This window comes from Castor canadensis, chromosome 4, assembly GCF_047511655.1.
Source record: "Castor canadensis chromosome 4, mCasCan1.hap1v2, whole genome shotgun sequence".
Classification (NCBI taxonomy): domain Eukaryota; kingdom Metazoa; phylum Chordata; class Mammalia; order Rodentia; family Castoridae; genus Castor; species Castor canadensis.
The window spans coordinates 122,086,633-122,098,725 of NC_133389.1; the positions used below are offsets into that span (position 1 = coordinate 122,086,633).

The window sequence follows — 12,093 nt, forward strand, 5'->3', positions numbered from 1 at the left end:
ATCACAAAAAAGGGCTGGTGGAGTGGCTCAAGGTGTACCCTCTGAGTTCAAACCCTGGTACTGCAATAAAAAAGAAATTAAGTCACAAAGGTGAGGAGGGTAAAGCAGAACTTTATCTCAACCAGTGGAATCCAACTGTAAAAAGATGGGCACCTGAATAACTACAGAGAGTGTGGAAGGGGAACAGAGTAAGAGCAAGAAGTCTTGAACATCATAAACAAAAGCAGAGGGGACTAATAATATTCTAGAATATTCACAGTTTCAGAATTGTGTCATGGAGTTAAATGCTTTCTTATATATTTAGTAATGAGTATGCATTTTAGAAATCATATCCTATATAAAAATAATTCAACAATTCTACTTTTATCCATTCTTACACTTCATGAATCATTTTTTGTGGTTTTTCCTAAAGTCCTTGCATACATCCTCAATATTCATGTCTTTTCATTAAAAGAGCCACCTGAGGAGTTTATGTACTATGAATAGTCTGCAACTGTTTGTAACAGAGAAGAGTCCATAATTGCAAGGACAGATTAGGTTGTGTAGAAAGTACCTGAAAGAAGTCCTTACTATTAATGCTTTGTACTCATTATGCTATCTAGAGAATACTCTGATGGAAAGGACTTCATGACAATTTGAATACAGGATGTATTGGTCTTTTCTAAAGGATTGATTTTGTGTGTGTGGTGTGTGTGTGTACACATGTGTGTGTGTGGTACAGGGAATCTGCTGTTTGAGCTTGTATAGTGAACAAAATCTAGGAATAATTTCAAGATTATTAAAAAAACAAAAATGATACATTAAATATATTACAGGTAAAGCTTATTTATTTTGACCAAATCACAAACCTCATAAAGAAATAGATTGCTCTATCATTAAGTAATAAACAATTCTCCCTACAGAACCAATTTCTCAAGATGGGATTGGGTGACGTTACTCACCACAGCCACTAGGCGGGATCTCAACTAGTTCAAAAATCTCAAACACCATCAGTAATAACCCTGAACTGGAAGGACAAGTACTTTTTTCACGGGCTGTGGCAGATCAAGCTGTGTCTTCTTGGAGATGTTAAAATTTTACTTTTGACAATGGCACCAAATCCAAGGAGAGGAAAAGCAAATGTTGAAGAACAAAATTAGAATCTAAACGATTTTTAGTCTAAAATGAGAGTGAAAAAATAACCTCAAAGAACCACTGGAGGAAAAATAAGCCATACAAATTAATAAAAGGGAAAACTGAAATGTTTAGGCAAAAACAATCTACAGGTACTATTTCTAGTAAATATTTTTAAGATGCTTAATCACAAGTAGTCTTTTTGACGATCACAAAAAAATCATGAAATCTGTATTTAATCTAGAGGAAGGTAGCCTAACTCAAACAGTAATTTACTGTGTAAAGTTGAAAAGACTTAACAAGTTTCAAAAAGAATTTTAGATAAGAATAAAGGAATCACGTCTAACAAAAGGGCCCATCCCTAAAAAGAAACTTTCTGAGGAAAAGTCAGTTATTATGTTCTAAAATCTACATATAAAATCAGAACCTTGGGTGGCCTAGGACAAACAGAAGCCTTTCCAAATAGAAGATGAGATAATGTCAAACACAACCCACAAATGGACCTTACTATGGCAAGGACCGTATATGGTTCACATTATTAACGCTAGGCTCCATTATCACACCACCCAGGATATTTCAAAGTCACAGAACTGAAGAAAGAAGAAAGAAATTCAGAAAACAGAGACACTACCATATAGGGCAATAACACAAGAATAAAGAGGAAAAACTGAAGTTAGTTTGAAACCATTTGCTTCTGTTTATATGACTAATCTTTCTAGGTAAAAATCTCCTTAATCTTCTTTATTGATGATCTTTTAAACAGCACAAACAACTTGTTCTGCAACTAAAGAGAAGCTCATGCAAAATTCAACAGCTCTGCTTGGTTTAGACTAGAGCTGGCCTATGTTCAAATCCTGAGAAGTCAGCTCAACCTACACTTGCAGAATAATAGCTCTGCTTCTGAATGCAGCACTGCCAGTTTCCTCTGAGTTCTGTTTTACTTCACGACCTTTGATGACAGAGCCCACACCTAACAAGCATATGAATCTTATTAACAAAAATTTTGCTCTGCCTCCCCTCTTGTCCTCCATTCATTTCTCTCTCTCCCTTGTTCTCATGCTGTCTTCCACTATCAGAATGGAAATCCAGGGGCCACAGCAGGGTTCCCTTGGGACTAGAAGTGCCTTTCAGTGTTCTCAAGAAGCCTTTGCCCAACCACAAAAAAAGCTTTGTCAAGACTCAAACAGGTCATTAGCTCCTCCACTAAGTTTGACATACCTTTTAGAAGGATCTTTCTGAAGACACAGTGAAAGTAATTTTCTAAAGGACTTGCCATACTTTTTCATCATTTCTTTATCCTCTACTCCGGTTTCTAAGGTGGGTGGATCATTTTGTAAGGTCAACATTAACACCTGCAGCAGAAACAAATATGAAGATAGAATCTCAGTTTACCAATTACTACAGTGAAGACTTTAATTTTTTACATAAGCATCAAAGAACCTCCTTGATTAGGTACAAACATGATTTTCCATGATCTTAACTTTCTAGAAATTGTGTGCTGAAAACATTCATGTCCCTTTGCAAATCTGTTCATGTACCCTTTAGCCTTTTGTTATTCCATTGACAGAACTTAGAAAATTTGTTCTATGTGTTAAGAATTAACTCCCAAAGCAGCCAGGACACAGCTTTCTGCAAACTGGCTCTCACAGTCCCTTAAGGATCACAGAGCTTCAGCAAGGAAAGAGGGTGGTGGTGAGAGAAAAAGCAAGGTTCCTGTATGCAAGCCATTCATACCCAAGGAAATGCCTGTACTAGGGGTTTCTGAAACATATTACCAACACTAAAAATAAAACTACAATATCCCAAGAGGTAACATGATTTCCTTTCAAAAAGCAAAAAGCTGAGAAAACATACAGAAAATTGCTCAAAAGGCTTAGAAAAACTGAGACAAGATACTGAAAGAATATAATTGAGTTATGAAAAGAAATAATCAGATCAAAAAACCATGCTGCTTTCAAGGGGGATAACACAAAATAAAATACAATTTCAAGTCAAAAAGGTAAAAATTCTTCTTTCATATTAACATCAAAATTATTTGCTTCAAAAACAGTAGACTGTATAGCAAACCACTGACCTACAATATGAATATACCTCGTTAATGCATAAATCAGCCTTAATTTATGCAAGTGCTATACATGTCAAAACTCTCTTCAAACACTTTCATATGTATGAATAGATGAAGGATGAAAGTGACAGTTTACAGTTTATAGAGGATAATAGCCAAAAGGAGAATGCAAGGGACTGGGAACTCTGAAGAAATGTCCTAATGGACTTCAGGCTGGGATTAGCAAACATCACTTTGAACTCATGACCTTACACTTGCTAGGCAGGTTTTCTACCACTTGAGCCATTCTGCAAGTCCTTCATCACTTTGGATTCAAGTGGAAAATACTAAGAAATGGAGAAAGAAAATTTGATTGAATAAAAAGTCCTGAGTCCTTTTTTCTCCAAAAAGTCATTTTTGTTTTCATTCAAGATTTGTACTAAAAAAATAATAAATCAGGTATGTACACACACACACCAACACACATATACATACATATTATACTAAAATTTTAACTATATTACAAATATATAGACAAATATATGTAGAAAAAATAATGGGCTAGGAGTGTAGCTCAGGTACTGCTGAACACTTGTGAGACCCAAGAAGGGATGGAAGGAGCATGGGAAGGAGGAAGTTAACTACACTATAACTTTAATAGAGATTGTGGCTGATGAGAATGTGGGTGAGTATTTTTCTTCTTTATTCTTGTTTTTCTAAATTTTCTACAATAAGGAAGTACTAATTTGGGGGCTTGGAAGTGCTGGGGAATCAAACTCAAGAGTCTCACACTTGACTTGCTTAGTACTTGCTCTATACCCACAGCCCCCACTTTTTTTAAATCAATAAAAGTATTGAACTTTATTATCTTCAGGTTTAAATTTTTAATTCTCCTCTTTTAATAAACATAAAATAACCATGAAACAACCACAGACCATTTTCTTCATAAAATGCTTACATAATTTCTACTTAACAAAATTTCAGCCTTAAAACAAAATCCAGTTGGGAAAATTAGTATCTTAGAAGTAAAAAAGATAATGAGGTAGGCCAGATAGAAGAATAATGAAAAATCTGAAAATAGTTTCCAAAGTATACGTTGCTGCCTAAAAACACAGTGACTCACTTCGCATCAGATGAGCCACGAGCCTTACACTGTGAGAGAACAGGGGTGAAAATAGTGTAAACCATTTTTAAAAAAATTTTTAAAAGGCATAAAGATCTGGGAAATCCATCAGAAAAGACATCACTATAATCTATTCTTAGATTTTCTTTGGGGACCTAAGAACTATCAACCTCCATCAATCAATCTGATCAGATTCCTCTGTGCTAAGAATGTAAATTGAGCTTCAAAACTGAGAACTGTACTACTTTTGTCTGTACTATCGACTGAGAAAATGAGACAACATTCAACTTGGCTGCCTTCTTCCATTAGTTCTCCACATGTCTAAGAGAAAAACAAATACGTTCAAGAGAATAGAGAATGGGTGCTACCCAATCACATTTCAAACCCGACATTATTTCCAACAGTAATTACTTTCATAGGAGGATATTTGTGATAAGGCGCTGCTCCAGTTGCTAATTCAATAGCAGTTATTCCAAAACTCCACATGTCGGCCTTGAAGTCATAACCTCTCACCTAAGAGAAGGAAAAAAAAAGCAGAAAAAGAAACACAGTGATATAGCAGGCATGTTACACATCACAATGTCCATTATGTCAGAAATTCAGAGCTGTTTGTGGACAACTTTCACGTAAGTTTTCTAAGGGCTAGAGATAGAGAATTAAATTACATGACACATTTTACTAAAATGGCTGATTTGAATGAAATGTTAGTTTGTTAATGATATGTACTACTGTACTGTATCAATGAAGGCAACATTTATTTTCTTTACCTGTTCCATGACTTCCGGGGCCATCCAACATGGGGTGCCAACAAATGTTTTTCTTACTTTATTCCGTGTAACATCACCCCCTGTTGCTAAGAATGCACTTACCCCAAAATCTGAAAGGGAAAAGAAAAATTAACCTTATTTTATGTAAGACATCACTTATAAATTCTGACTTTTTAAACATATCTCTTCCTGGTGAACTTTAGGATGGTGATAAATTGTAAACATGTTCATGGAGCTCTCAGGCATATGCTAGGGTGGTCTGCCATGCTCTATATGGCAGAAAACACCATCCACAGGTAGTGAATGGATCAGCAAGCCCACCAGTCCAAAAGCTCAGCACATCAAATTAAAATTTCCACTCAAAAGGTGCCAAAAGTCGTAAGTAATCATAAAGGACTATAATACCAATGAAAACAGAAACATATTTCAAAAGCCCTGAATGTAAAATATCTTAGCTTTCAGGCAAGATTTATTTGAGAAGATCACTCATAAGAATACCACTGAGAAAATCAGAGAAGTATGCAGCATAGCTCCTTTTTATATTATCATAATTTTCTAGCCTCTTTAATTCCAAGTTGTCAATATTTAGAGATCTAATTTTTAATAAGAGATAAATACTACCCATCTTCCACATTTTCATATCCTTGACTAAATAGTATTCACTAACACCTTAGCCAAAATCATAATGCCAAATCCACAGGCCCAGGGGTACAAAGCCTGGTCTGTCACATGCAGCAATCAATGCAAAGGAATAGCTCCATCAGCAGAACAGTTCTTCATAACACTGGCTTTCTGGATAATTTTTAGATGGAAAGATTTATAGAATTAAAATAGTTCTCTTCTTAATAATAATTACAAATAATTAAAATAAGTGCTCTTCTTTTATATTAAAATTATGTGAGAAAATTAATTAGGCATACTGTATATGCATATAGGCATAAATGCAAGAATTATCTCTATATGTAACAGTACAGAAGAGAATAACCAGTGATTATTAATGGATACAATCCTGCTTACATTTCTATGTAAAGATTTAAAGTAGTAATAAGTTAAAGTACCAACTACTCAAGACTATCATACTTATTGCTTACTTAAATCAAGGACCACTGGATGGTGAACTAGTAGTCAACACTCAAAATAATGCAGAACACTATGCATTGTGATTCCTGGGAATTGGTCTGATATAATTTTCCTTTGCTAGTTCCCTTTTTTGGCTGTCAGGGTGACAGCAATTACCAAAGAACAACCTCAAATACAAACCAAGGTCAGAATGTATTAGCATTTATTTTAGGCCTATAATATTCAGTTATGCAACTGTGTGACTTAATAACATTGTAACTACTTCCCTAAATGAAAATACGTTGACTGTTTCATTTTATTTGCATTTAAATATACTCAACTCCCGATAGGATTTCAATTACATGTAAAAGAAATGAAAACTGACAAATGGAGTCTTTGTCCAACTGCTACTACACAGGTGTTAATACTGAGAAAAAGTATACTTTGAAAAACTGCTATGTAATTTAATTCACATATATGCATCCAATTCTAAAACTGTTGTCAGAAAACTGAAACCTTACTAGAAAAAAAAAAAAATAACCGAGCCCTCTGAAATCAATCAAGCCTCTTCTAGAGGGGAGAAGATATAATTTGTTCTATTACAGAAGAGTTTGGTACACTGAATCCTTTGTAAGCATCCACTATATCTGGCCAAAGAAAATCAACATAAGGCTTTCAAAACTGTTAATTTTAATGTAATTTATATTTCCAAAATGAAGTTCAACAATGAATTCAACACTCTATTTTTATATAAATTATTTTATAATACAATAGTCAATAAATATATATCATATGTAAATAATTAAACACATGCGTAAAACTCCTGTAGGGAAAAATTAGATTCTTTTAAATGCAGCTGAAGACACCCTAGGGTGTCTTAGTAAAAAGACATAATCCAGATAAAAATCCATAGTTGCCATTATTTTTTCAATTCCTTAAAAATAATACCTGCTTTCACTAGACATTTTAAAGGCTGGAACAGCAGCTGAGAAGGATGTACAGTAGCAATTCATTATAGAGAATACCCCTTTCAATACATATTTCATGTATTATTCATAGCCTCTACTTAGAACATTCACTTTCAAGTCATAAACAGATGGCTAAATGTCTTTAAAACTCAGAACGAATATTCAAGAAGCTGAAAACACCGATCCCAACTACCATCCACTTACTCTTACAGCTGCAGAATAAATACAGTTTGCTCGTGTGATGGCTAACGTGAATGCAGAGAGATTTATATGTACTGAGGAACAGAATGTCTTGACCACAGCACACAGCGTGCTTACACAAACAGGAAAACTGGTATATTCTGTTGAGACAGTTTACATATGTCAACTAGAACAAGGTGGCGGAACAGTTAGCAGTGAAAAGATGTCCTTGTTTTCCAAGGGTCACATCTATGTAGCCAAAGACAATGGTGCCAGACACACTTGAGTCTAAACTATGGACATTTCCCTGGCAACGTACAGTCAAACATCAAGTAAGTCAGCCCATCTTCCTGCCTGTGGATTAACTGGAAGACAGGGGTAAAAGCTCTTTAAGGAAAAAAAAACAGAAAGAATGCTGTCATCCCTGTAACTGAAAGGCTCCAAAATCTTTTGAATCCATCTACTTCTTTCCTTCTCCATAGCTACTGACTCAAGTTTCAGTCACCATTAACTTCTGGCCAAGATTCCTGTGGCAGCAGCCTCCTAAGTCCCTACCTCCAGCTCTCCCCACATCTATGCTCCAGCAACCAGGTCTTTCTATGTCATGGACCGGAGGCCTCCCTAAAAGTCTTTAAAGGCTTCTTGTCCCCTCAGGATAAAGGCAAAATTCTTTAAGCCCCAATCTTTTAGCCCTCCCCTTCCCCATATCATTTGTTACTGCTCCCAGATCCAGCCCCACCAAGTTGCTTACTTTTTATTCCTGATCCCATCAGCTCCTCAGCCTCAACAGTGCAGCCTCAGACATGTTTGTCAACCACATACACTGCTCCCTCCATTGTGTACAAGACCAACAGCATAGGACATTCTGTATTTCCAACTCTTGGCTATTCCTTCAATATGCATCTATCATCTTTGCCAATTTGTCGTATCTGTTTTAAGTAACTCTGGTCATTATCTTATTTTGATGTGTTAATGCTAAGCCTTGAGGAAAAGCTGTAGGGTTATGGTCAAGCATAAGAGTAGAGTGTGAGCAAAGCAGGGAGGAGGTGGGTCCCAACTGTGTGACTCTGACAAGAAACTTAACCTTTCTGGGCCCCAGTTTCCTTATCCGGCTTCTTACTTAGGCCTGTTTTTCTATTTTTTAACATATATAAATATTCCTTATAATAACTGTTAGGTGGACCAACAAGTTTCTGTTCTCTGACTTGTAACAAACAAGACACATGAGCAGAGGAGGTCAGCATTGGCACTTTACAGTGGTAGATATAAAATATCAGACAGATATATGTTCTGACCTTAAGAATATCACCATCCCAGTAGGACAAGGCATGAAATAATAGACAACAAAATGACATGTAAAATCAAATGCTATGATATCTGTGTAAGGGGAGAGGAGCTATGATGATAATGACCATTAAAGACTGCAACCAAAATGAGCCTTGGATTCAGCCTTGAAAATGAGGTGAAGATCTGAACAGGCAAGCCTAACAGGAAACGAATTCCAGACAAACACACAGCATGAGCAAAGCACAAATGTGGGGCCAAGAAGAAAAACTGCCTGACAGCTGCAAGGGTCAAAAACTCAAATACCTACAGAGGCCCAGACAGGAATACAGAGAGGAAAGAGAGCCCTGAAAATAAACAGCGCGATTTCAGCAATTAACCACTTGATATTCAGCCTTAGTGTGTAGAGCCCTGGAGCCCCCTTCTCAGAACGCTCCACCCAGGTAGAAAGTCAGATATATGTTCTGCCACTCAGCTGCAGGAGAAAGTTGTAACAGAGGAAATGTGGAACTAAGATTGCCAAGATCTCCCAGTTTTCCCAGAGAAGCCAAATATTAGGATCTTTATGTAAAAACTTCCATTTATGTTGTTTTTGGCAACAAAGCCATTATTTAAAAAAAAAGAAAAAAACAACTGGAAAAGCAATTCCTTCTTCCTAATTTAATCTGTAAAACTAGTCCAGCAACTGTATGTCTAAAATGTACCTAAAATACTTCAATATGTACCATGTGATATTCTATTTATGAAACCACAACCCAGGTGGTCAGCTGAGCTCTAAACAATAATGGCCAGTTGTAGAGGTGCTTGTAGCACCTGATTCAGGAAACCACAGGCAGCTGATAGAATCTATTTCTGCCACAAGAAGAGGACCTCAATTTCACACCATTGAGTAACTCTACCCTATCAGACAAAACCCCAATCCTCAAGAACTAATAGGGTGTCTGGCCCTTACCAACTGCTCACCTCAACACTTGAGGTGTACTGTTCCATTTAGAGAACCAATCCTTACCTGAATTGCCTGCCTCACCCACTGATATGTACTTGTTCTGCAATAAATCACTCTTTACTATTGGAAGAGAAAAAAAGAGGAGGGAAAAAAGGAGGGAGGGAAGGAAAAGAAAGAAGGAAGGAAGGGAATGAAAGGAAAGAAAGAAGGAAGGGAGAGAGGGACAGGGAAGGGGGGAGAGAGGGAAGAGATGAAGGTGGGAGGGGAAGAGGAGGAGGAAGAGGGGAGGGAAAGGGCTGGGAGGGGAAGGGGAAGGGCATTCACCTGGTATGAGCCAAGTGAATGTCAAAAAGAGAACTATTTGGGAAAACAATGATTTGTTCAACAGCATGATGAGTATCTGAAATGGACTCATGCTGGCAGACATATTTTTAGCACACAAAGAGTGGCTAAATTATTTTAGATATTTTCCCTACCCTTACATGAATAGAATAAAAGAATCCAGGCAAGCCCAAGTATTAACTAACTCCCTAGCCAAATGTATACATATTTGGACTTCTGATGCCAAATATAAGGGCAAAAGAAAACTGTGTCTAGAATCAGCATTTCTGCCTCAAGTGAATTTCTCATTCACCTACAAGGAAAGAGAGCAGGGATTTCCTTGAGCTTACAGAAAAAACTGTAAGCTCAGTTTTTAAGCGCTTGCTTACTAATGAATGGCAAAATTAGTCTGAAAATCAATTTTCTTAAAATCTAGGAGGGAGTCTATGAGTGAGTAACCAACCCTCACCCATCTCAAATTTCTATAGCATCTTTGATTATCTGTGAAAAGAAACCTGAGTTATATATGGAAAAAAATGGATTTGGGCCAATTCAACATTTGGTTAGAGTAATAAAAACTAATGTCTGATAGTTCAAAGTTCCTAGAATATAGTCACAACAGGTTAAGAAAGATAAGGATCCCGTTGGAGCTCTAAGTGGCTTATTGGGCAGCAGAAGGAGTACCCATAGCTTGGGGAGGGGGTCCCTGAGAGGTACTGGGTATAATCAGTCTCCTTTCCCCAAAGGCAATGATTCTATGAAGCCAGGACCCCTGGTAAGATGGTTGAGGGGCCCAACTACAAGAGCTGAGCATCTGGAAAGGGAACTTGTACCTGATCCAATTAGCAACAAGGACAACTGCTGCTCTTCCTTTCCAGAAAAGAAGAAAATTTTGAAAAAGTACCACGCAAAGGTATTCAGGAAAGGAGAAAAGCTAGAAGCAAAGCAGACCACAGTCATAGCCTAGCAATAAAATCAGCAAGGTTAGCACGTGAATAGAGACTCTGGAAACGGGACAGATTACACTGATTCTTAAGAAAATATGAAAATTTAGTGGATATTGAAATTGAAAAGAGGAAGAAATTAAAAGATTAAATGACCTGTCAAAGAACACATAGCAAGTTATTGAGGGTCTGAGTAAAATCCATAGTCCTTCAAGGTGGACCCCCTTGTAGAAAAGTTCAGAGTATTTTTCTTTACTGAAAAAGAAATTCAAAATAGAATAATGGGGTTAATGGTCCACAACTCCTAAGCTCTTCCCTGAGTAGACATCAAGTTGTGAACACCCAACCCAGAAAAACTAGTTTGGGGTTTCCTGGTTCATCCTAAATGTCGTATTTATTTCATCAAAAACAATCCCTTTATAATTTAGTTTGATTCCCAGTTATTTTTTTCTCACGAGAGACTCTCAGGACCTTACTGGCAAGACTAAAATATACTTCTAAATACCCAGGAACACTGGATGCTGCCAGCATCTCTAATTCCCACAGGTTTTCTTAAAATGTCACAAACATACCCCAAGAAGCATATAAAGAAGTATATTGTGACTTAAATTATGCAAACTCCATAATCACAGGTATAAAACAGAAGCAAATATTTTCTGAATTATATTAGGAACAGACTAAAGAATGTGTTTTTTGACAATATACTTCATGCTTTCATGTTGTATTTATACTAGGATGTGTGTTAGTGGTACGGCGTCACACTCCTGATCAGTACACAATAGGGTGTACCACCTATGCTTTGACACCATGAGCTTACAGTGTTGTGATGTGGACACAATCCTAGCCTTCCAGTGAGGGCAGACATGGGGAAATATATGAGACTAACTATTACACGGCCTGAACAACAAGAATAGAAGAAACATGCTCAAGTGCTGGGCATGCCACACTCTGAACTAAACTCCCATCTTCTTCTGGGAACTCCCAGGTACCCTTTCCCCATTTCTTGGTGAGAGAGAAAGCATAAATCAAGGAGAAATTAATTTGGCTTTCTCAGTCACAGGATCAGAGGTGTGCCTCCTCCTGCTGCAACCCAGCCTACTTATTAGGTCCAGATTAATCTTCCCATGGTGCAGTTCTGATCCAAGCACTCTCTGGGCAAAATGAAGTTCCCCTCACCCTTGGAGGCAATGAAGAATAACAAGGAAGCTCATCCCAGGCCATCACTTGGCATGTGTGTGGGAGCCAGCAGGATTCCAGTATTGTTTCCTTTGTACTGCAATCCTTGTCCAATTATCACATACTTCAGCTGAGCCTGTTAGCTTCCTTACAACTGACCAAATCGCC

The 12,093-nt window shown here is 37.2% G+C and overlaps 1 protein-coding gene across 8 annotated transcripts in view; it reads right to left on the minus strand.

Moving 5' to 3' along the window:
• Stk39 (serine/threonine kinase 39) overlaps nucleotides 1-12,093 on the minus strand; it is a 290,768-nt gene that overhangs the window by 191,459 nt on the left and 87,216 nt on the right. For all 8 annotated transcript variants that reach the window (XM_074071025.1, XM_074071024.1, XM_074071032.1 and 5 more), the window contains 3 exons: nucleotides 5,048-5,157; nucleotides 4,692-4,793; nucleotides 2,332-2,465 (listed from right to left, as the gene is read on the minus strand). In XM_074071025.1, the coding sequence (XP_073927126.1) occupies nucleotides 2,332-2,465; nucleotides 4,692-4,793; nucleotides 5,048-5,157 (346 nt within the window). The remainder of the gene's footprint in view (nucleotides 1-2,331; nucleotides 2,466-4,691; nucleotides 4,794-5,047; nucleotides 5,158-12,093) is intronic.